We start from the raw sequence: 25,046 nt of genomic DNA, 5'->3' as shown, positions 1-25,046 counted from the left end.
CGTTTATTCATTCTTTGCCACCCCACCTGGGAGCTGGGACGCGAGCTGGGTGTCTCTGCCCCTGCTCCCCCTCTTTGCTCTGAAGTCTCCGCCAGCCCCTCAGGCGGTGAGGGAGCTTTTCGCTGGCTTTTCAGGAGATACTGAGCACTATTCTGGGGAAAACACACAATTGTTCCCCAGGCTCTGTAAGGGGAGATTTCCTTTCGGCTCTCGCTGCCCTTTGAGTGCTGGCAGAAAGAGCATGGATTGCTATTAAAAAAAAAAAAAAAAAAAAAAAAAGACAGCTCTGCTCTACAGGCAAAAAAATCTTCCCAATCACATCAGCCTGGGGGGAACAGCACAAGAGGTGCCAGGCACTGACCCTCGACTGAGATCTTCTCTCATACCCACAGGACAAGGTCCCCTCTAGCAGGTGTCCCCGTAAAACATGGGCAGGCAATCATGGCCGGGCAATGTCACACATAGAAAACACAGCGCCCTGGCTGTGCATTGCCTCTTGCAGCAGCCAGAGCCCGGGCACAGCTGTTTGCAGCATGATAAGGTGGGTTATGAAACGTGCTGAAGTCGTTGAACAAAAGAGGCCCTTTGGGCTATTTCAGCTCCTTTCCAGAGCCTGGGGTTGTTTGACAAGGGGAAGATGGATGGGAACGCACGGGTGCCTTCGTGTGGCAGGAGCCTTGCCTCCGAGTAACACAACACAGCAGGAAGCTGGGACTGGCTGTACTGATAAAGCCAGCTCCCTGCGCCAGGCTGGACATTATTTATGAGGATGCAGAGCGCCATAACTGCCCTGGTGCATGTCAGACCCAGCCATCCCCACCTATGCTGCAGGAGAGAAAAGATGGCAACTTCCCTGCTGTGGTAGCCTTTCTTTATGGAAAATAGATGCAGGACATGAGTAGAGTGACCTGTACTCCTACAAATGCCTGTTTCCATAATTTATATTCAAATTTCTGTCATTTCATTTCCCAGAGCCCTAACCCCTATAATCTTCCTCTACATCTTGTTTATCCCCCCACATGTGTGGCAGAGTGAGCCTGGGCTTCGCCGCCCCAGCAGCTCAGCAAGGGGGGTAAGCAAAGTCGCTTCGGACCTCCCTCAGGACCCCGTGTCCTGCGGGGAGTCGCTGCTATTGGGCTTGGAGGTGGTTCACCTCAGCCTGGCCGCAGCGGGGATAGCTGGCTTGGGATGCCAGGCCTCCCGGGATAAAACAAGCGTGCCACGCCGGCAGCCCACACCAACGCCTCCAAGATGGCAGCAGAGCCTTCCCGCCACTCCCACGCTAGCCATCGGGGCAGGCAGTGCGCATGCGCCGGCTCCCGCCTGCTGCGGCCGCGCCTCGGCCTGGGGGGCGGGGCCAGCCCGGCCGCTCCCTCGGTGGCGGCCCCTCCCGGGGCGGCGGCGGGCCGTGCCGCGCGTGCGCAGCGCGCCGTGCCGCTCTCAAGATGGCGCCGCGGCGGTGACGGGGCCGGCGGGCGGTGGCGTCTGCAGCGGGACCAAGCGGCGGAGCGTGGGCCCGGCGCCCCGCGGCAGGATGATCCCCACCGAGGAGGTGTCGGCCCGCAGGAGGGAGATCGAGGACAAACTCAAGCAGGTGGGACTGGGGTCGGGCCCTGCTGCGGGCCCTGCTGGGGCCTGGGCTGGGAACTGGGCTGGGCTGGGCCCGCAGTCCCGGCGTGTTGCCTGGGAGATGGAGCTGGGAACTGGTCTGGAGGTCCCCACCGGGCCTGGGAGCGTTCTGCGACCCCCCCTAAGGGACTGGGCATCCCGCTCAGGACCTGGCAGCATCCCTGGGTTCCCTTCAGGGCCTAGGGCCCTGATTTTTCAGGGTCAAGGATCTGCCTTTCGCATCGGGCCTGCCCCCCCCCCCCCCCCGACTTTAGGGCTTGGTAGCTTTTGGGGACTCGCCTTTCAGGTCCTCAGGTCCAGCCTGTTTGGCTAGACTTTGCAGGGTGCCGTGTCCCTTATCTCTGGGCTTCGGCGACTTGAAAACAGGCCTTGGTGGTTGCTTTGTGTTGGCCGCTTGCATTTGTGGCTGTGTATGGGATTTGGATGGTGTCAGTGCAACACTTGTGTTGTTCTGTGGCAGGGCAACATGTGTTCTGAGTCAGTGTGCCTCTGTGGTAGAAGTGTTCATTTTATATTGGGCTGTGATTTTAGTGTGCGAAGGCTCCTGGGGTCATGGTATCAAAGGGATGTGAATAATGCATAAAAACATCACTCTTAATTTTATATGTCTCTGATCATGGGTCAGCTGCCCTGATATCTGTTAAGGGGTAGCGTATTAAAATGTGGCCTCAGCATCAGACCAAACATGGTTTGCTGCAGTGTTTATTTACCAGGACTTGTAAAAACCTACACATAATGTTTAGTGACTTAAAAGCTTAGTGTTCAGGATTCAAGACTGTTTTTTCATCATATTGGCAGGAAGAAGAAACTCTGTCCTTTATCAAAGAAAGCCTTGAGAAGAGTGACCAGCTTACAAAGAACATGGTAAGAAGGTCCTTGAAGTTCAGCCCTAATGTTGGGCCTTGGTTTGCTCTTTCTTAGGAGAATCTTTTTCAGGGCTGTCATTGTGCCCATCGGAGGAATGCAGAGTAATGAACTACTTGCTCTGCATCTGTGTTTTTTACTTCAGTGGCTGGTCAAAGGGGAAAACTGATGAATGTTGCAGTCCTAAGCTTCTCTCCCAGTTTGATGAGGGCTCAAATGAGCTGTTGGCCTCATCTCTTTACAGTCTGTCCTCTCTCTTGGGAAGAGGTGTTAATAGACCCCAGACAATTTGTGTAACAACATCATGTTGTTGCTTCATAAAGTCAGGTCTTGTTTGGAGTTTTATTTGGGTAATGTTCTGTTTAAGAGGTAGAAAGCAATTACTGTGCTCTAATTGTTTGTGAGCCCTTGGATAGTATACTATCGCCAGTTTTGGGCTCAGTGCTTTGAGGAAGTTATAGAAGCGCTGCCAGAGAAGTGTGAAAAGCATAACATAGGAGTCAGTCTTGAAAGAATTATGTTTTTGTCTAAAAAAGATGACATTAAGGCACCCTTTATGAGCTTACTAAGATTTTCTGCCTTTCAGAAGCAATATCACAGTCCTTTTTTAAAAAAGAAAAGCGTATGATGGAAAAGAAGGTTCTCACTATGGTGGTCCTGTGCCTTCATGTGTGTGTTTCACGTTTGGGTCTTAGTGGTATGGTGCTGAGTGGCAGCTGGTTTATGCTTTTGTTGCTCTTTTTACCCCGGGTGCTTCCAGGCAGTTTCTGTGGATTTGTTTTCTGCTGTCAAATAACATTTTGCTCCTCCTTAGTACTGTTGGAATATTATGTTCATGCTTTACAAACATTTAATTCAAGGTTGGCCCATCCCTGTATGGCATGTGATCTGTTCTGTGATTGTTCATAGAAATTAGGGCATAGAGGGATTAAAGAGCCCACCTAAGGAACCAAGGAAAATTAGTAGCGGAGCCAAAAAAGAGAAGCCAAGACTGAAGGTCTCAGATTACCCTGTTCTGACTACTACCCTACTGTATGGATCTGTGTGGAAGGATGTCCTTAGCTCTCTGTTCCTCTCTTGGCTTGTAGGTTTCTATCCTTTCCTCCTTTGAAAGTCGTTTGATGAAGCTGGAGAACTCCATCATCCCTGTCCATAAACAGACAGAGAACCTTCAGCGCTTGCAGGAGAATGTGGAGAAGACCCTGTCCTGCTTGGATCACGTCATCAGTTACTACCATGTGGCTAAGGACACAGAGAAGATCATAAAGGAAGGGTGAGTTAGGCAGCTAGATACTGCTGGGGAGCTTCATCCTATTGAACTTTTGGAACAGAGCTGACTCCACACACCTCATAACATCATATGTATAACCCTTCCCACACTCTTTGCCCACCACCAGTCTACAATAAAGCTGCTTGACTTGACCTTCAGTAATCCCCAGAGGGCAAAGTCTGCTCAGACTCTACACTGGTGTCTCTTCCAGGTTTTGCAGACATGCTGCCATGTGAATCCTGTGAGCCTTGGTGACTTCTCTTCTTAATCCACCCTTTTCCCAAAGGTTCTTCCTGTCCTGCTGATGTTGTCGGTGCATCCAGGATGAACTGGAACTGTTCTGGACCCTGCTTTCAGTCTCGGGGAGGGTGTTGTGATGGCCATTCTCTGGGGTAGAATGTGTAGCTTCCTCTACCTTCCCATCAGGGCCTGACTGGAAGAGGAGGGCAAGGCTGAGAGTTGTGTGCTGCTCAGTCATCAGTACTTCTGCACTTGCTGGTGGATTGGGTATTCTGCTGTGGCGCTCAGTGGAGGCAAAAGGGAATCCTATGATCTCCTAGTTGAAGAAAAGGGAATTGAAATTTTCCTTGTTACTTTTTGCTTTGATATCTTCTTTCTTAGCTTCTGGGGCACTGCATTTTATTTTTGTCTTTATTTTCAGCCCCACTGGGAGGCTGGAGGAATACTTGAATTGCATGGACAAAATCCAGAAGGCAGTGGAATACTTCCAGGACAACAATCCAGACAGCCCGGAGCTGAACCGTGTGGTAGGTTGTGGGTCTAGAACTCTAGAACCTCATATGGGTGAGAGAGGGACAGATGTAGCCCTGGTGCTTGCTCTCTTGCTGTGGGAGGCTGACGGGCTTGCCGCCTGGTGAAGGATGGACACAGCTGAAGAAGTGATTGTTTGGGCTTCCGTTTAAGTGCACTCAGCAGTATTTCTGCTTGTGGTGTCTTGTGCGCTCTATGCATTGTGCCAGTAGGACTTCTGAAAGCATATGTTGCATGTGTGATGGAGTTCATAGAACCTCTTCCAGAGTAGCTCTTGTCAGTCCTTCAACTGCTTGAGCAGAATGAGAGATCTCTTTAAATCCCACTTGAAGACTGAGCAACTCCCAAGCATTTTTTTTGTTTAATTCACTTTAAAAGTCTCTTAGTTGTAAGTGTTGTTGGAGTTTGAAGGATGTGATACTTGACAGTGATTGGAAACGCTGCAGGAAGTACATTCTTATGCAGAAATAATCATGAATGACTGATCACAGAAGCCCTGTGCTGGTTCTGTCCTTCTGTTGTGTTGTGCCAGAAATCCCTCTTTGAGAGGGGCAAGGAGTCCCTGGAATCAGAGTTCCGCAGCTTGATGACACGACACACCAAGCCGGTCCCACCCATCCTCATCCTGGACCTGATCAGTGGGGATGAGGAAATGGAGACGCAGGAGGAGATGTCACTGGAGCACCTCCCGGAGAATGTCCTGCATGATATAATCCGCATTTCTGGCTGGCTGGTGGAAAACGGCAGGAATCAAGGTTGGTAGTGCTGTGTGTTGCTCCCTTGTAGTTCTGTATCGGGTGAGTGCTTTCCAGCTACTTCACACGTGTTTGGGACCAAAAGTAGGGTGTTGAGGGTTGTATGTAGCGCTGCACAGCTTGCCTTGTAGATCACACGCCTTCAGCCACGAAGCCTCTGCTCAGGTGCTGCTGTGGCTAACAGGCTGCGAGTCACACTGCTGCTGGTAGCCGGCAGCGCTAGCAGATCTAGTGACTGCTTTAGTGGCACCTTTTAGATGAGTAGTTCAGTCTCCTTTCAGTCACCTTAAAATGTTGCTTTTCTTACAGTGTTTGTAGTGAGGCTGAAGTGATGGTTTGTCAGTTGAACAGCATGATCTCCTGGTGGATATGATGAAGAGAAGAGCTTTGTAAATAAAGCACAAATTATCTTAATGCATAGTCTGTCCTAAGCAGAAATCCATTTAACTTCCATCTGTAATGCCTTCTGATGGAGCTGCAACTATCTAGTGCTCAGGTGTTATAAATATGCAAGACAGTGGTCACTTACTCCTACTTGGGAACTATTTATGAACAGAACACTTTGCATTAAGTGTGATGAAGGGTTGGGGGAAGGCAGCACAGAATACTTTTAGTCTGCATGTGTCTTCTTTCCTGTTCGGCAGCATCAAAATCCTAGAATGATTTGAGTTTGAAGGGACCTTAAAGATTGTCTAGTTCCAGCCCCTCTGCCCTGGGCAGGGACACCTTCCAGTAGCCCAGTGTCTCACCACCCTCACAGTACAGAATTTTTTCCTTACACCTAATCTAAATTTACTCTCCTTTATTTAAAACCATTCCCCCTTGTCCTATTGCTACACATCCTTGTAAAAAGCCCCTCTCCAGCTTTCTTGCCAGCCCCTTTAGTTACTGTAAGGTCTCCCTGGAGCTTTCTCTTCTCTAGGCTGAACAATGCCACTTTTTCAGCCTGTCTTCACAGGAGAGGTGCTCCAGCCCTCCGATTGTCTTCATGGCCCTCCTCTGGACTCATTCCCACAGGTCCATGTGTTTTTTGTGTGCCTACAGCCTTATACTCCTTTAACTTTCTTGTTGGGAGTGAATGACTGTGGACTTGTTAGAGGAAACGTGCTTTCACAGACACATAGCTACTAGAGTCACCCTCCCCTCCACCTCAATGATTTACTTCTGAGTGGGAATTACTGTGCTGACCAAGCACGATGAACATCTTTAAAAGCTTCTTAAGAATTTTTTCATGATCAAAGATGACTTAAGCATATATAGTGTATTTTGTTAGTCAGTTTGTATTCTGCTTTCAAATGGTGAACACCTCGTTCCTGAGGTTCCCGAGTGCCCTGAATCCTGAGAAGTGTGTAAAGTCCCTCATGCTAGAAACTGAGCACTTAAATTGACAATGTCTTGCACAAATGTCTCCCATTAGTTTCACAGCTGATGTGCTCTTCCTAGCGGTGCACAGACTTAATGTTGTATGTGGTGGGAGGGCTGGAATGAATACTGCAGGGGAAGGAAGAAAAAGTTTTTGAAGAAAACAGGAGAGGCTCTGGGAGGGAAAAACACTTACCTGGGGTCCCATATCAAAGCTAGTAAGTGCTCTTAGGGGCACAGAGTGTTACAGGAAAGGTTTGTTTTGCTGTATAGTGTTCCCTGTTTGCGTATAACCTTGTTTCTATCTTGTCTCGTTAGATTTCATGACTGTTTACTTCCAAATTCGCTCTGTCCAGCTTGACCGCTCCATAAAGGGGCTGAAAGACCATTTTCGTAAGAACAGCTCCTCCACAGGGGTGCCTTATTCCCCTGCCATTCAGAACAAAAGGAAGGATACCCCCACCAAGAAGCCAATCAAGAGACCAGGTGAGTCCCTGAAGGGGGGATCACTGTACTGTGTATCATCTTGCCTGCATATTGAATACATATCTGCAGGCTTTGTCACTGCTGAGGTAGCCTCTGTGTCTAAAACGTGCTTTTAGGACAGGAACAGGGGTGAGATTTTGGAGATAAGCATCTCTTCTCTGCCCTGGATTCAGCACTGAGATTACAGATGCTATGTCTCTTGTTTGTCAAGTCATTAGGTTTGTTCTCTGGGAGGAGAGGGAGAGGAAAAGCTGTTGCCTTAACAAAGAAATGAATAAAAGAGACCCGAGAATGCTATAAAAGGATATGATCTGAGAACACCTGTCCTCAGCCTTGGCATATGGAATATAGACTGTGCCACAGCAAAACTGAAAACTCAGATGTCATAAGCCACATCACTTTAGTCATTAGTTATGAATAAACTATTACTGTGCTAGGAAACTAAGAACTTGTCAGGAGTTAAGATAGGGACTAGGCAGGTGCCTACAGAAATGAGATTCAAAGCTGTCTGAATTTTGGAAGGGCTGTTAAAGCTTTTGCCTCAGCCTGTCTTTGGAAGAGCTATGAATGTGGCTGGTGGGTTATTTCACCTCTCCACATAATTGAGTTTTGCTGCATTTTCTGCAGCTGATGAGTCCAGTCACTCCAGTGTACCGGAGTGCAGACTGGAGTTCCCATTTCTGTAATGTGCCATCTAGTGGGAGCAGGGCCAGGAGGAGGGCCAGCAAGAGCTACCACTTACCTCCCACAGCAGTGCAATAATATTGTCCTTCTGTGTGTCATAGCACCCTGTTGTCTCATCTGTAATAGCGATGAAAGCCAGAAAAGCTTAGATTTCTGCGGGTTTACCTGGCTGATATGCTCCCACCCTAGTATTTTTCCCTGTGTTGTCCAATTACTCTTACTGGGTTCAGGAGAATAATAAGAAATGTGAGTAGGGGCTGGGAATGGGTGGGGTGGGGAAAGGGAAGAAAAGAAATACCCATTTTAATTGTGTTGTGTTTATTTTTATAATCCTGATGTGAATGCAGTCCTCATCCCAGGTAATGTGTGTCTATGTGTGCGTGTGCTGGCCCTGGTGCTCACTCTCTTCACTTCTCTTTGTGGAGAGGCTTTGCTGGGCCTCTTCTTGCTAAAGCAGAGGGTGTGCCTGGGATATTTGGAGAGGGAGGGCTGCCCGGGTCAGGCTCTGACATCTGGAGATCACCCCTCTGGTCTTTTAAAATCGGTCTGTGCCACTGCTGCTGTGCCCTGGAGCTGTTTCTGAAAGCTGATGTACAAGTTGCAGAACAGTATCCTTCTGCTAAGGAGAACTAGCTATGCTGCAGATGGCAGAAAAACAGTGTTTAAAATCGCTCCTAAGCATGCGGGCAGTCACTTGTGTTCAGCTCCTGAACAGCCCAGCAGCATGTTTACAATAGGTAAAAATAAATTGTGTGGTTCAGTGGCTCTCCACTGGAAAGATGCCAGCTGGGGATCTGTAGTTGAGCTGTAGGGAACTGGGGTTGTGGGTGCTTCAGATTTGTCCCACAGTTCTCATTTACTACCTGATATTGAAAAGATCTGTGGGTTGTGATTGCTGTGAAGTCAGCACCGTCAGCAGGCGTTTCTGAGCAGCCTGCCAAATGATAACATCTCCCCTATGCTCTAGGTAAATAGTCAGGGATCGAGATTTTTTTTTTTTCATGGGCAGATTAAAAATAATTAGGATTTTTTTTAATGAGTCTCTTGGATGAGATCTTGGATGCTCCCATAGAGAGTATGGAAAGGAGCCCACACATTTGAGACCACAAGCAAACAGTGATCCTCCAAAATGGATGCGTACGGGCGTACAAAATTACTTACCGTTAATGTCTTGGCTGTGGATTTTCCAGGAGATTTTCATGTCTTTTTGCCCAGTTTAATTGGAGTTTGTGAGATGGGCCGGGTAGAAGGCACAGAGCACAGTCTGAATGCGCTTATGGAGCTGACGGTGTATGAAGGAAAGAGCATTTCAGATGATCTATTGGGGTATTGTTGATCTCAAGAAAAAATGGTGGCTAATTTGTCTCCAGTCTTCCGTGAACAAGGACAGAGAATCAGACTGTAGCTCTTGAAGAACAGGGTGGTTAAACCTCATACACCAGCCATCTCTTATGGCTACTAAATTGTACTTAAATGAAATTAAAAATGGAGGGGAAAAAATAGTCTTTGTGCAGGTATTCACTGTTTTTTCTGCAATTCCATCAGCTTTCAAGGACAGCTCTTGAGGTGGAAGTCTTACACCTTCTTCACACTGGCACAGTGGCCCTCTTCATAGCAATACTCTTCTTGTGGTGTTTGATTCCCCTGGTTTTAACCTTTGTTCAATTATGGACAAAAAATATTTTTCTGTGCTGTTGCTTCAATAAGTCAAGTTCTGCCAATTTGGGTTTCAGTCAAGGGGGTTCTCACAACTCCCACAAGTGTGTTGATATCCTTAGTCCTTAAGGAAGAATATCCCAGTGCACACCCCAATGTACACTTTTAACCTGATGCAAGGGATAAATAACAAACTAAATCTGATGTACTAAACTTGTTTACCCACAAAGAAAAGTGGAAGAGAGGCTAAAGGGAAGGTGAGGTATTAGGGATAGGGTAACAAGGCAGAGATCTCCCCTCTCCCTTGGGTACTGTATTGGATTCTGGAGAACATGCTCCATACCCATATGTCATTTCAGAGGGTTTAAATTCATTTGTTTCATTTGTTGGTGTACCCTGTGCTGTCTCCTGTTAGAGCATGCAGTTGAAAATCTGACTGCTGGAGATGCTTAAAAAGGAGAGTTGTCTTCTCTTAAATGAAACTTGTCAAGTTGAACTGATGAAGCAAATCTGTGGTCTTTTTTGTTTTATGCAGTTTGCTGTTTGAAATGTCAGCAGTCTGTCTTAGAGGGCAAGCATGTTCAGATTCCCAAATCATTCTGCTGCAAATACAGGCACGTGAAATACCACTTGTTTGTGATGCCCATAGACCCAGTGCTCTTTTGTTGACGGGAGAGCAGCAGGTAGTTCAGAAGCTCTGCATTGCCAGGGAAGAACAGGGCCAGAAGATGTGGCACCCAGCCTGGCTGCCTACAAGCAAAAGCCAGCGAGCTTTAGCCAGTTTTACAGAAACTCCTGCAGCTCATACTTAAGACAAAAGGACGTGTTGCCCTTCTGCTTGGTTAAAAACTGCCTAATGGAAGAGAGAAACAGGAGAAAAATGTGTAATTGGAAAACTGCCACATGTATACCCAAAAGCTGCTTTATTTAACAATTGGGCAACAGGAGCAAAAGTTTCAGGTGTTTTTTGACATTTGGGGGTATTGGGGGTTCTCCTCAAGCTATAGGAGAGCCCTTTTCCAGTTTACTTAATGCTCCAGTTGACCTAGCTGTGAGGTGCTACCTGAAGGCAGGCTGTGGAGGCTTTGTGTGGCAGAATAAAGAGCCTGTTCCTGGTTCCTGTTTCCAGCTTCCCATATTGGTCACTGCCTAGCTTGAATGTGATGTTTTCATTAGCAGTTGAAACACAGTCCCATTTGGTTCGTGAGCTGCCTAATAGGGGAAAACAATCATGGAACAAAAGCATTTGGCTTCCACTAGAATCCGTTAAAGCCTAATTACAATGCTAAGTAAGAGGGATAGAGCAGCACTGAAGTGATGCCCATGAACACTGAATACTCGGTGTGTGTTACTGTAAACACAGGTAATTGTGCTTGTGCAAATAAAATACAGCAGAGGCATTTCAGCTCTCTGAGAAGAAGCTGTCAGGGTGGGCTGTGGAGACGTGCACTGCATACCTGTGAAGCAAGGTCCTACTGACAGCAGCAGCAGTTTACTGTCTGCTTGGATTTCACATCAATTTACAGGGTTTTTTTGTGGTTTTTTTGGTTGGGTTTTTTTGGGGTTTTTTTGTTCTCCCCATCCCCCCTCTCCGGGTGCTTGAAAGTGGGAAAGATGATAAGAACTGATAAGAACAGTACCTGGGCTGAGCTGCTCTACATCAGCTGGGCCACAGTAACAGCCAGAAGAGTTTAGTGTGTATCTCCAGAGCTTGCTACAGCCCTGTTTGCTCAGAGGAACTTGCTGCTGTGACCAAGCTCTTATGGTTTCTGAAAATAGCTAAGAATCAAGTGAAGTGTTGGGTGTGAAGAGTATTGGGAAACTTAGAAAAAGAGGCATAGTCCTCTCATTTGATCATGTGATGGAAGCTAGGAGCAAATGCATCAGCACAGCAAGGGTGTCTTAAGTCTTCCCACCTTCCCTGGTGTGGGTGTGTAGGGGAGAAGTTTCCCCCTAGAAGAATGTGGTTTATGGATATGATTTTTTTTTTCTCCACTAAATGGTTGAGTACGCTCCAAACTGATAGAAGAAAAATGTTGCCAGTGAAACATTCTTTAGGAACCACATTCTGTTAAGCGCACAAGGTTAAGGCAGCTTGGTAATTCAGTGGGAACTTCTCTCTCTTGTTCTCCCCCATTAGAGATGCACAGTCTGGGAGGTGTGAAGTTTCCTCCCTCTGCTGCATATCCCTTCATGGGATGAAGCTGTCCTGCACCCTGGGATGCTGTTCTCCAGCAGTGTGTACTTAGGATTCCCCTCAGGACAGCGATCCTCAGCATATGGGCAGCCAATACTCATTTCCAGGCTGCAGTGTGGCTCACAGTTACTGGTTGAAGTAGGGATTTTGTGTGTGTCTGAAGTATTTGTTGCTTTAAAGCAGAAGAACAATTCTTAATTTTGCCAGCAGCATTTTTATTTCCTGGAATCTTCTTCAATTACTCAGCCCAGTTGTTTCATCTGAATCTCCTATAGAAACTCTTTCTACCTTCCCAAAACTTTGTTCCCTGTTGTGCAGGCAACAGCAAAGCTCTGCTGTGAGAGGGTGTCCATGTGCTTGTGATAATTGTAGCTTGTTGCATGACGACTAACCTTTTAACGTGGAAACATTGCTTAGTCTTCAGTTGTCACATTAATGCTTTGTTTTGTGCTTTCTAGCTCTATATCCAGCGTTGGCTTTTGTTCAGTTCTGTCTGTTTTTTGTGTGTGTTAAGTATAAATCTTTTAACCCAGTGTTATTTTTTTTTCCATGGTTTTAATTGATTTGCAGTTCCTTAGAAGAGAAGTGTCTTGGGGATTAGGGTGACTTAATGCAAGTTAGACATGGGTGGGCAGCATTCATTATCCTGTGATTGCTGTGATGGGAATTGCTGCTGCAGTTGCTTTCTCGAGCCCAGAGGTTGTCACCCTTTTATTGCTTCCAGAGATCGTTCCTTGTCTTGGCTATGGGGCTCCTGATGGGTCTGTATTGATTACGCTCTGAAAATACCCCTCAGAAAGGCACCTCTTTCTGCAGCTCTAACCAAGTGGCTGTGATTGTGGCTCTGGGGAGCAGGCAACGTACTGCTGGACAGGAATTGTCTGTACTGCAAAGCCCTGCTTCCGCAGCTGAGGAAGAGCAACAAACCTTGTGCGCTTGGATGCGGAGTACAGGTTTAAATAAATTCATTAGAGGGAAGGGTGCTTCACTGCTTCCCTTCTCTGATCACGTTTTCTCACCCAGCCATACCGTTTCATGAAACTGATTTGAGCGCTCCCTGATTCTGTAATGGTGGCTGGAATTCACGCCTTCACCCTCAAAGCAGGGAAACAGTCTGGAAATGCCATTGTATCTGCACACTTGGACATGAGTTTGGGGTTCACCTTCCTGTACTGAGCATGCCCGTTGGTGCCCAGCATCCTCTTGTTGGGCCCAGGTGACTTGCTGGTGGAGGGCTGGTGTTCTGGGTTTGTTTTCTTTCACTCATTTTCTAGGTCTTCTTGTCTCTTCTCTCTGGCTCTGGTGACAGGCACGATCCGTAAGGCTCAGAACCTTCTGAAACAGTACTCTCAGCATGGTCTAGATGGGAAAAAGGGGGCCTCTAACCTCATACCTATGGAAGGTAATCACAGCTCTGGCTACTTCACTCTTGACTTTCTCTGTGTATCAGCCTTGCTTTTCCAGGTGGGACTTCCATTAGCCTCATGCTTGGTGGACAGCATTGGATAGGTACAGCTATTCTTGGGGAGCCAAATTGATGCTGGAGGGCCAAATTATTTTTCTGAATTTAGTGTCTGAATTTCAAAGTCTTTGTAAACATGAATACAGGTGGAAAGGATGTTACCTTAAAGCAGTTGACCCACCACAGCCCCCTGGCTAATGGAAGCTCTCCTGTGATGACATCTGCTTGTGGTGTTTCTGTTCCCTTTTCTTGACTTTGAGACATTCAGTTTCGTAGTGACCTTTCCAAACCTGATGCTGAAGTGTCAGACCACAACTAGCTTGGTGCATTGTGCCTGTGTGTCATCTTCGTGGAGACCTACCTAAGTGGTTGTCTTCCGTATTCTAATCTCCTCTGCTTATAGAGGTTGTACCAGATAAAGGAGAAGGGGTCACTTGCTTCAAAGCATCTGTAAGACCTTTTTGCCTCCTGCTACATATGTACCCAAAGTAGATCTCTTCAGCACCTATACTGTAGTCCACTAAATCCAAGGTGATCAACACAATTCATTTTTTTTGGGGGTGTGTGTGTGTAAATTCTTGTGCTGAGCAGGAGATGGGCTTTGATTTTTGGATTTGTAATGGTTGTGAGTAAAAATTGGATTTCTGTCCCGTTCAGAACTTATGGCAGGAGGTTCAAGGGACTCCTGTGGCCCAACAAATAACTCTCACTTCTCATCAGGTTTCAAAGGGTTGCTACTGCTACATAGCCCAACAAAGGGATTTGGTCAGGTAGCATTCCTGGGACTGTATAGGGAAAAAAAGTGTCCATCAGATCAAATAAGCCAAGCTTGAAGCAGCTTCCAGCCAGTGTGAGCATCCGTGCTGTAACCACCCTGGATAAATTGCGCCTTCTGTTTGTGCCGGCTGACATCTCACTAGGTCATGAGCATGATTTACGAGTTAAACACCTTTCCGATACCCTGAGCGACAAGCATGGGCCGGCTGCGGGTAAGTACCATGTTGTCACTTCATAACAAGCTGGCTAACATCCCTTCTTTTCAGCATGTTTCACAGTAGTTTTGTAGCCAGTGGCTGTTCGTCTGTGTGGGCAGTCCTGGAGCATGGGCCTTCTCTGACTAAGAAGCTCTGGCTCTTCTCAGTAGAATTCACTCCTACTAATCACACACACCCCAAGCCCTCAAACAGGGAACCCCAACTTTGTCCAACCAAAGACTGGTGGCCACCATGCTGAGGGGCACTTTCCTATAGGTCGCTACTGGCTTGTTTGATGCTGAAGTGAAGCAAACGGGAAAGGGACCACGTGCGACATGCAGTAATACAGTGGGCCACTCCCCACTGCAGGCGGCCTGTAAAACCACGTCAGATTTGTGTGTCCCTGCTGACCATAACCTTTTAAAAGATCAACCCAAGGGGCCTGTCAGTGCAGAGAAGAGTTGGTTCTTTCTCCATCAAAAGCTGCATATGCTGCTGGGAGGAGAGGAGCAGCAGTCTGTGGCTTAGAGAAGGCCTCTCTGTGTAATCTTACTGTCTTGCGGTGGTTACTACAGGGGTCTGAGTAATACAGGATGCTGTGTGTCTGCTTGTGTCTGTCCTGCTGACACATCCAGATGATTGTTGGCATGAGTTGGTGTGGGCCCTTGTATCGTACTGGCACTTCTCATGCCTGCCACTTAGGTTCTTTGAGGGATCTTTATTCGAATATTTGCATTTGTATGCAGCGTTGTGTGGCAGATTGCTCACCTAGCTGTGCTGATAGTCCTGCTTCATAGGATTTAAATGTCCATCTGCCTGTTTATCTTCTGTTTTGGCCTGTGGGAAGAGGCTGCTTTCTAGGACAGCCTGGATTTCCCAGGAATGTTGATGCAAAATGGCAGTTCTTCATCTGCATGATGGATGGAGATAAAGAATTCTAAAAATACAAGCAGAGATGTTGAAGAATTTACCTCAGACCTTCCTGAGTTTAGTACTCTGTGTTCAAGCCCTTCATTAAATTTAGTATCCCAGAAGAGCTCCAGACTTGCCTTCTGTCATGAGGCTGGGAAGAGCTGGTGTCCTGATGTGTCTGTTTCTTGAACAGCAGATGATTTTGCATGCCTCTTGCAGGGTATGTGTAGCTTCCCATGCACAAACCCAGGGGCAGGTTTGGTGAGATGACTCTTGTTCTCACGCAAGGATGGTTGCAAAGCCAGAACCTTTTCCAGAAGAACCTTGTGCTCCTTGTGTAAACCAAGGCCTTGGAGTGAGCAGAGCTACTGGAAGCTCAGTGTGAATTCTCTCTTAAAGCCATCTTGCCCTTACAGGGAGGGATGATGTCTTCGACATTGAGATTGATGCGTACATTCACTGCGTTAGTGCCTTTGTCAAACTGGCCCAGAGTGAATACCAGCTCCTGACAGAAATTGTCCCAGAGCACCACCAAAAGAAGACCTTTGACTCTCTCATCCAGGTCAGTTGAGCACCTCTGCTTGGCTTTTCTTGTGAAGAATATGCACAAAGTCTTTTTCCCCTCATTGTGAGGATGTAGATTCCACCACCTGCTGTGGGTGCCCAAGAGCACCACCTCTGCTAGAATTGTCCTTCAGGACCTGTTTAAGGAACTGGGGCCTGCACCAGGCCCTGGAGAACCTGTGCTCAGAGTCAGTCACTGGGTACTGCAAATGACCAATCAGCTAAATTGGCATCCTTAGTGGGTATCCTGCATCAAGCCCCTTGTGCTGCCTGGGCAAAAATCATGCTGCTTCCTTCTGACACTTTGGCTTTGTTGCAGGAATCATTAGATAACTTGATCATGGAGGGGGATAACATTGTCTCAGCTGCCCGGAAAGCCATCATCCGACATGACTATTCAGCTGTGCTCACAATCTTCCCCATCCTTAAGCACCTTAAGCAGATGAAGCCAGAATTTGACCAGGTCTTGCAGGTAAGCATGACGGGATTGGAGAGGGTCCTGTGGCTTGGGTTGTCTGGAGAACTTTTTGAAAGGGATTATCACAGTGGCTTTGAACAAAGCTGTGCTGCTTCTGTTCTCCAGCATGGACTGGAAGTGACACAAATGCAGCTTTCTAGTTTCTGTGATGGTCAGCCAGCAACTCAGCATCTCAGCAGCAGTTCTGTTCAGTTCAAGTCATGATCCAGTGATGGACAGTCTACATTATTCTGCTGCGTACATAGCCTCTGAGGTGTTTCATCTCTGATACTGTTGAGCTTAGCTTAGACTATGCTCGCTGATGCCTGGACAATGGGCTGCTCTGAAGGAAGCCTGCTTGGACTGTGCCACAAGGTTCTCCAGGTATCAGATATGGCATCCAGATTTAGCAAAGCTCCTTTCCATCTGCTTCCAGCTGGTGACTGTGGTGCACCATCCTCCTATATCAGGTACTGTGTAAGAAGAAACATGAGAGGTAGCAAGTCCTGGTCACCGTTAGGGTCACAACATCTTCCTTTTCTGGCTGGCAGAAGAATGCAGGATTTCATGTGTTGGTGGTAGCACTGTAAATATTCTCCTGACACACAGAGAACTGAGAATGAGATGCTGGGGTGGGGCATCAGGGAGGATGGGTGCTGGGTGAAAGTTCACATACTGTTTTCCTTCTCTGATCTGTTATGGAACCATTCCAGGGAACTGCAGCAGGCACTAAGAACAAACTGCCAGGATTGATCACTTCCATGGAGACCACTGGTGCGAAGGCACTGGAAGAGTTTGCAGACAACATTAAGGTAGGATTCTCCTCAATGTTCTCTCTGGCAAGACCAGCAGGCTTGGAAGGTGGGGGTTCTGAGCAGAAGCCCCAATTTAGCTTTCAGCTTTCCATGAGAACACATAGTTTCTGAATCTAGAGCAGGACCTTGTTGGATTGATCTGGATGGTCAGCTGCATGTATCAAATGCTTGGTACTGACTTCAGATACAGGAGGTGTCTGCCTAAGAGCCTTAACAGGCATACAACAAATGATTTGACATAAACTTCCAGCCCTCTGCAGATATCAAGTCGATCTCTGAATTTAATCCTATTCAAAAAGAAAGGAAAATTGCTGACTTAAAGTTTTGAAGGACTCTTGTTAAACTGTCCCTGTGTATCACTGGCTTGGCGAATGCACTGCCTGGTGGGTGGGCTGAATGTTTGATGGTCGCATGCTGAACAAACCCCTATGGTTCTGAGCTGCTGGTGCATAGGAGCTGTGGTTTCTGAGCACCAGGAGATGGCACTGCAAGAGCCAGGTCTGAGGATGTGGCTCACTTGCAGCAGCAGTTATATTGTAGGTGCCTTCAAATTCCGCATGTGCTTACCTTACATCTGACTCTTCCCTCTTAGAATGATCCAGACAAGGAGTATAACATGCCAAAAGACGGGACAGTTCATGAACTCACCAGCAACGTATGTGTTAAACCATTATTTGTGGAAAAACAGTTTCTGAAGAACCTTTATAAAGAGCAGTGGGGAAATTTCTTAAGTTAAGCTGTCTTGGTATTGGAAGGGCAAGTAACCGGCTTCCGTGGAGAGTTTAGCTAGCTGTCCTTGCTAAGCCATGATGTGACTGTTTGGGTGAAACCCAGGAACTCAAAGGAATGTAGTGATTTGTTTCTTTAAGGCTTTTAAGTTTGGGGGGACAAGTGGTCCCTCATGATTCTTAATAGCAGACCATAGGAAACACAACGTCAGTTGCTTGTAACTTCCCTCCGTTGCTTCTAGGCTATCCTTTTCCTACAGCAGTTGTTGGATTTCCAGGAGACGGCGGGTGCCATGCTGGCATCACAAGGTACACACGTGCATGGGGCTTGTTTGGGCATGCAGTTCCTTCCCCAAATCGTCTGAACATCTTCCCTAAAAAGATCAAACCTTAATGTGCACTGTGAGCTTGTTTTCCTCCTGTCCTTCACCCTGTGGTTTGTCTTGTCCTCCAACCTGCCATGACCATGTAGTTGGTTATCTGGAGAACTCCAAGGGATACAGCTTCCCTGCTGGCCTTGCTCCTGTCAGGTACTTGGGATGATGTTTATTGTTGATCCGCTATGTGGTATCAAGAGAGGATACCTTAGTCATTTAGCTTTGGATCTGACACTGGGCTGGTCCTCTGTGACTCTACTGGAGTGAGGGCGGTTGATCCAGCTGAGTTACCTTTAGTTAGGCTGTGTGTTGACGAATTGTCGCAACAATTCCCTGCCACATCTTCTGGTCAGCATATAACAGCAGCAGCAAGAATATTCTCAGCATCTAGCCATGGTCAAGCTGGGACTCATGAGTTATTAGTGTGCCACATGCCCTAACAGAGAGACAAGTTTTAGTTCTGCTCTCCGGAACGCTAAAGAGACTGATTCCAGAAGGAAATACCTAGATCGGAAGCTGAGAGCTGCTGCCTCATGTAACAGGATGCTGCTGCGTACTGGCTAGAGTGTGGTTCTTTGTTCCGTAAGAGCAGCAGCTCCCAGCTCTGTAGTGAGCCCTCAGGCTTGGCAGAGCTCCTGCTTTCAAGTAGGTTGGAATAGAGCAGGCTGGAGAGGTGGAGAACTGGAGATTCAGGGGCCACAGGGACCTGAGGGGCCACAGGCCACTAGCTGGTGTTTGGTGAGGGTTAGGGAGCCTGTTAGGAGCAGGGGAAGAGGGAAGCTTACAGCTGCCTCCAGACTGTTATCTCCAGTTCCTGATTGGAAAATTCTGCCAGTTCTAAATTAACTCAAGCTGGGATGTCTCTGCTTCTTGCCACACCTCCTCTAGCCACTGTCTTGCGCCCTTTCCACTTGCAAGCTCAGTGCGCTCAGAGTCTGCCTCCCAGGCCTTGACTCCCTCTCCTTGGTCAAAGAGGTGGTCTCGTTTTTTTCGTGGAGAAACCAGTTGTTTCCCACGTGCTTCCCTGTGTGGTGGTGTCAGCGCTGTGGTTTCAAAGTGTTGATACATTGTCATGCTATAGAGGTCAGTTATAGGAGCTGATTCAAAAGGTAGCATATAGGCTTTTTTATTTTTTATATCGGTCATATAACAAAATGTAACCATATCCATGACACAAGCTGTTTTCTTTTTAATTGTGACTGGGTGTCCCATTGAGTATAGAGGGGTCCTGCTGTGTAAAGACAGCTTGAGAAAAATGCCTCTTTGCTGTCTGTTCAATTATTAAAGCTTGAAGTCAGTGTAATTGTAACAGATCTGGTAACTTGGGCTGACATGTAGTACTTCAGAACCATGCATGATTTGACCCACAACTCAAGTACTGTAAATTGTGTTCTCTCCATCTGCAGTTGGGCCGGAGGGACCATTTGCAGCCAGATGCTCCCTGCTTTCTGCCAATGTTGTTCTCGTGCAGAAGCAGCTCTGTCGCTTGCTCTGAGAGCTAGGCCTGACCCAACATAGGGCACCTGCTCAGGGCAGAGCTGTTCTCATTTTCAGTGACACTGGTTACTGAATGTTGGTAAAGTTGTGGTCCCTGTCTGGCACTGGACCTAACATCACTAAGCATCATCAGATGACAGGTGATTATGTCTGCAGAGTTTAAGAGGGGAGTTGCTTCTGCAAACAGAGGCATCTCTGGGATGCTGACTTGTGCCAAGGGTGACTATCTCTAATGATAGCTTCCAGTTACTGGCTCAGGTGTGGGTATCTGGAGTTGGGTTAGATAACTCTTGCAGTGATCCCAAGTGGTGGGAAATACATGGAGTTTTTTCTGTAATGGTTTTGCTACCACTGAAGGCAAGGAAAGTTGATCAGTTAAATGCAGTGATGCCAATCCCTTGCTGCCGTCCGCTGAATGGCTCTGTAGGGCCCTGTATAGCCATGGGGGGATGCTAAAGTGCAGAGTGAGGGTGGGATGGCTTCGTTGAGGTTCTTGGGAAGGTTATATATGGCTGTGCAGTTTATTTCAGGGACCAGTAAACTGCTGCTGGCATGAGGGGAAGCTTTCCCTCGAAAGTGAGTTTGAACTCATTTGGAATGAGGTGTCTTGCTAAATACAAAAAATGTCTCTAGCAGGGGAAGGAGGTTAGAATCTGCCTTTCCTCTGTGATCTGCACTCTGTTTGTGGCCTTGGAGGGACTCCTGCCTGCTCTCCTGTGTAGCTGTCTGTGGCTGCTCTGTATTAATATCTGCTTTGTTCTCAAAGGGATGGTGGTCTCTAACCTGTCTTTTTGCACTTTGCGTTTCTTTTTCTCTCTCCTCCCTCCCCTGTCTCTCTGCCTAATTGTAGTTCTTGGGGACACATACAATATTCCTTTAGATCCCAGAGGTAAGCAGACTTACCCACACATACCTGTTCATATTGCCTCGGACTCTGGTGATGTATGTTAATTCTTTATCCTCCAGGAGTGGTAAATAAATTAACACATAATTGAAAAGGGAGAAAGGGGAGGGTGAGTAACTCCTGCCAGCGGGCTGGAGAGAATAGGGAGGGCTTGTCATCAGCAGACAATGAGGGATGCCACATGAGCTGAAACAGGCTAAAGACACTCTCATGGCACTGAATCCGTTTGGCACAGGTAGCAAATTGGCCCAGCTGGTATCGTGCTTTATCCCATGTGTGCTTGGCTCCTTATTGTCCAACTCCCAGCAACAGGAGCCTGGAGGCCTTTCCCATGGGGTGCTTATGAACTTGGACCACCCGAGCTAGGCCTGGCTGCCAAACTGATGAGGGGAGGAGGAGATAGCTACCCGATGTGTCCTGTGGGACCCAAGCCCACAAGCCCTTGAGGGCAGAAAGCCATCCCTTATGCATAGACAGAGGGACATGTGCCAGCATGGAGTCGCTGCTTGTAAGGGCAGGCTCCCATGCTGGCACAGTCCCTCATAGAGAGCCAAGCAGGGCCTGTCAGCAACCATGGGGATGGCTGAAGCTTTCCAGAGCCCTTCTGCTTGTTTCAGTTACTGTTGCGTGCCTGCCGTTAACAGCTCCAGCTCGTTTGTTCTCTGATTGCCAGTTTCTAGTGCTTACAAACCCTTTTCAGGTGGTGGGGGAGGGATGGGGAAGATGTGTTTAATGACTCTATTTCTGATCAAGAGGATGTAGTCTGAGCACTAGGAAGGAAAGGAGAGATTTCTGCTGGGGTGCTCAGCACTGGATGCAGATAGAAGGATTGAGGGGTGCAGAGCTCTTGCACCCTCACCCTGGATAAGCCGCTGACAAGTAGCACTGAAGCAGGGAGCTAATTTCACTGTCAACGGAAGCTCTGCACTAACTCCATAGCAACGGGGATGAGGCTTGTTTGAATAGAGGCAGGCTGACCACACATACCCCCTTTCCCCATGCTGTGTTAACTGTCCTACAACTCTCTTCTTTTCAGAGACCAGCTCTTCAGCTAGTAGCTACAGTTTGGAGTTCAGTAGGCGTCTGCTGAGCACCTACATCTGTGAGTACTCTGCACACCTTCCCATTTCTGCCCCATTGGCTGTCTTTCCCTTGTTTTCTTCCTGGGTGAAGAGCACAGGCTGTGTCTCTTAGTCCATGTGATCTTTCCATGTTTGAGCTGGAGTCTGATGGGAGGGATGAAAAAAAAAAAAAGCATCAAACTGCAAGTTTCAGACTGTTACAGTTAGATAAGACAAAGCACAGTGCAGCAACTTGCTGTGCTGCAGAGCTTTTGTCACCAGTTTTGGTGACTAGCTGAGTAAAGATCAGTGTAATGCTCGTTACAGGTTTAAGTACACGTAATTATACCCTTGTCTGCACGTGCAGTTGGGGCTTGCTGTTCACTTTGCTGTGGGCCCACCGCAACATTACCGAGCTCTCAGTTTGAATTGTCAGGAATGAGAAGTTTCAGTGCAAAACTTTTTGTTCTTTGTTTTTCCCCTCTTTAAGGCAAAGTACTGGGCAACTTGCAGCTTAACCTTCTTAGTAAATCTAAGGTTTATGAAGACCCAGCTTTGAGTGCTATTTTTCTGCACAACAACTACAACTACATTCTGAAATCTCTGGAAAAGTAAGTGTGTATCTGGGCAAATCTCCCTGAAGTCCAGGCTAATTCTAAGCGTGGTTTTGGAGCAGAGTTCTGCATTGAGTGCACTTATTTGCTGGCCTGTCTCACCTCTGCTGTTTCTTCCATTCTTGAAACTGCCCTTTTGAAAGCTTTGCACTATTATAACCATTACATTGCACAAGAGCAGAAGATAAAAGCATCAGAGATGCCTTAGGCTGTAGAGCATCCTTTGATCTTGGGAGGACTGAGGATGTAGCTTTGGAAAGTAACTTAGAGTAGCTTCTCTGTCCCAGTTTGTGCATTTCAAGGTCCATTTTATTGTAAAGGGCAGTAAAGTATTTGTTATAAGGGCTTGAAATGTTTCCATCCTGCAAGCAGCTCTGAGAGCAGCTGGCTCAGGTGCTTCCTCAGGTTTTCTGTTCTTTCAGATCTGAGCTGATCCAGTTGGTAGCTGTGACACAGAAGACAGCTGAGAGGTCTTACCGGGAGCTTATTGAACAGCAGATCCAGACCTACCAGCGCAGGTCAGGTGACATCCTCTCCAGTTCCCTTAGTTTTGTTGGTTTGAGAGCTTGGGAGCCAATGCTGCTGGAGCAGTGGGAGAGATTAGCCTAAACCAGAAACTTGTCTAAACCCAAAGTATTTTGCTTTCCAAGTGATTAATCTGACTTGAAGGGGTTACTGTGGAAAGTTTTGGGGTGTGTATTGTCTGGGGTGGCCTTTGGGTCATGGGTGAAGACTGATGTTCCAGTGAGGCATGAGTAACTCCTCTTTGCCTCTTTCCTGTCTCATTTCACCTGCAGCTGGTTGAAGGTGACAGATTACATCCTGGAGAGAAATCTACCTGTCTTTCAACCAGGAGTGAAGGTGAGAGGATGGGCAAGGATGGTTTTCAGATAATAGAAATTGCCACAAACTTTTCCTTTGTCATATTAAAAAAAAAAAAAAAAATAATCCCAGAAAACTCCTTTGTCTCATGCCAGTGTTGCTCTGCAGAATGACTACTGTGGCTGGAACAAGATGGAGCGCAGCGCTGCCTTGTAATCTTCCCTGCCCCAGATTCATACAAGTCTTTTAATCTCTGCCTCTAATCTTGTATTTTCACCTGAGCAGATGCTTCTATTTTGGATTTGCAGAATGTTCAGAACCTCCCCTTAGAAAGGGCTGGAAGCATAAAAGAGGTCTATTTTTATGTCTGTTTTGTCTGAAAATTACCCTTGTTAAACCTACTTCAGATAAAAGCCAATTGCTGAATGTAGGGTGTGCTGCTCGCTGCAGCTCTCTTCCCTTTAGGAGAGGGAATTCAGGCCAAGTAGGTAGGATATTACTTAGGTTGGATGGGGATTTGTGGGCAAACATTGATGTTGGAAATTTTATTTCTGGAGATTAAATAAAATCCTTTCCCTCCTTTTTGCAGCTCAAGGATAAGGAGAGGCAGATGATAAAGGAACGGTTTAAGGTAAGGAGGTGTTGGATGGCCTAAGAACATCCCCTGGTTGATTGGGACAGGCAGTCAGATGAAAGATCTGCTGAAGGAGATGACTGCCTGTTGGTGATCAGCAGTGGAGGGGAAGAACATCAGACCCAGTATAGAGACACGATTGCAGATAGCGCGCTCACTGAGTTTTACTTCGGACAGGGTTTTAACGACGGGCTGGAGGAGCTATGTAAGATTCAGAAGGCCTGGGCAATCCCAGACATGGAGCAACGGGACAAAATCCGCCGGGCACAGAAAACCATTGTGAAAGAGACCTATGGTGCCTTCTTGAACAGGTGAGAACCTCTTGCAGCGTTGTGCTCTCTTCTTTGGATTTACTGAGGTCTTTGGGGCCTAGAGTAGCCTGAGCTGGGGCACTTTTCTGTTGTCTTGTCTTGTTTTACCATGCAAGGTAGAGAAACTATCCCCAAGCTGAACTCCACTAGTTGCAGACATCTGCTGTCACCCTGGTTCCTTGGTCAAGGTGAGTGCAGATGTTCTAGCTAGCGCAAAGCTCTGAGCCACCCTGGGCTATTCATGTAGAACTCGGGAGACCAGCTGTAACTAGGTCACTTGCTCTCTACAAGATACCCTCTCAGGTTCAAGTGGGACGTGCTGGAGTGGAGCTGATCTGTGACAGAGGAGGGGTCAGTGGGTCTCTTTGTTGTGTTCCTGTTGTTCGTCACCTGTGGGTTGTCCTCTTTTGCAGATATGGCAACGTGCCCTTCACCAAGAACCCAGAGAAGTACATCAAATACCAGGTCGACCAGGTGGGGGAGATGATTGAGAAGCTGTTTGACACATCGGCATAAATCTCCAGCTGTTGTGTACTCTCCAGCTGCCAAGTACAAGTCAGAACTCTCTCAGCAACCTTTGGAACTCCCTTCCCTTCTCCCCTGCCCCATTGTGGTGGGCAGGGTGTTATACTTGTATTTATCAGATTTATAAACCTGTGGAAACACTACCTCCTGGCTGGTTTTGCCTCCTCCTTTGGATCTGGAGCAAAGGCTGCTGTGTGGGCTCTTAGGTTTGCAAATCTTCAGGCGCGGGTATAAATATTGATGCTTTGATGTGCGGCAGACAATGGTGAGTGTGGGGAAAAAACAACAAACAAACAAAACCCTGTTATGAGCACGGTTCTCCTGTTAAGGGCAGGAGGCTGTCAGTTCCAAATGGTGGTGCCTGCTTCCCTGATGGGTTTTGGGAATCTCAGTCCTGTAGGATCCCAAAGGATTGTCACACAGAGTTACTTGTAACTGTCCTTTAGTTCAATGATAGGGCGAGATGCAGGTTCTGTGATGTGGTGGTGCCTGGCAGATCTGCAGTCTAGTTGTGTACTGGGAATGTTTTACCCCAAAATTTCACCAGCTATCCTAGTAGCAGTTCTCTGGCCTGCATGAGGCAACAGCAGACAGGGTGATGGCAAGCTGGAGTCATGACAAGAGCAGTGAGAATCGGGTGGCGTCCTCACTAGGTGCTGTTCCTCATTGACCTGGGGCAGAGCATGTGTAGAAGTGTTCCCATGCTGATTTCTGC

At 47.3% G+C, this 25,046-nt stretch overlaps 1 protein-coding gene across 13 annotated transcripts; it reads left to right on the top strand.

Annotated features, from left to right (window-relative positions):
* The first annotated feature begins 1,423 nt into the window (after positions 1 to 1,423).
* Positions 1,424 to 24,474, top strand: EXOC7 (exocyst complex component 7). 13 transcript variants are annotated; one of them, XM_037408736.1, is made up of 22 exons: positions 1,424 to 1,594; positions 2,428 to 2,493; positions 3,582 to 3,766; positions 4,425 to 4,530; positions 5,067 to 5,289; positions 6,970 to 7,137; positions 8,169 to 8,180; positions 12,984 to 13,076; positions 14,057 to 14,125; positions 15,439 to 15,584; positions 15,906 to 16,058; positions 16,757 to 16,855; positions 17,451 to 17,513; positions 17,829 to 17,895; positions 20,311 to 20,349; positions 21,401 to 21,466; positions 21,916 to 22,036; positions 22,462 to 22,557; positions 22,837 to 22,900; positions 23,451 to 23,492; positions 23,673 to 23,806; positions 24,220 to 24,474. In XM_037408736.1, the coding sequence occupies exons 1-22, from the start codon at positions 1,535 to 1,537 to the stop codon at positions 24,320 to 24,322; spliced, it is 2,175 nt and encodes a 724-aa protein (XP_037264633.1). In that variant the 5' UTR covers positions 1,424 to 1,534; the 3' UTR covers positions 24,323 to 24,474. The 13 variants fall into 13 exon arrangements, with proteins under 13 accessions (XP_037264633.1, XP_037264643.1, XP_037264686.1 ...); XM_037408746.1 differs by lacking the exon at positions 8,169 to 8,180; XM_037408789.1 differs by lacking the exon at positions 12,984 to 13,076.
* The last annotated feature ends 572 nt before the right edge of the window (positions 24,475 to 25,046 follow it).

This window comes from Falco rusticolus, chromosome 1 (assembly GCF_015220075.1).
Source record: "Falco rusticolus isolate bFalRus1 chromosome 1, bFalRus1.pri, whole genome shotgun sequence".
Taxonomy (NCBI): Eukaryota; Metazoa; Chordata; class Aves; order Falconiformes; family Falconidae; genus Falco; species Falco rusticolus.
The sequence above is the reverse complement of the archived record's forward strand: the minus strand, read 5'-3'. Positions and strand labels throughout refer to the sequence as shown.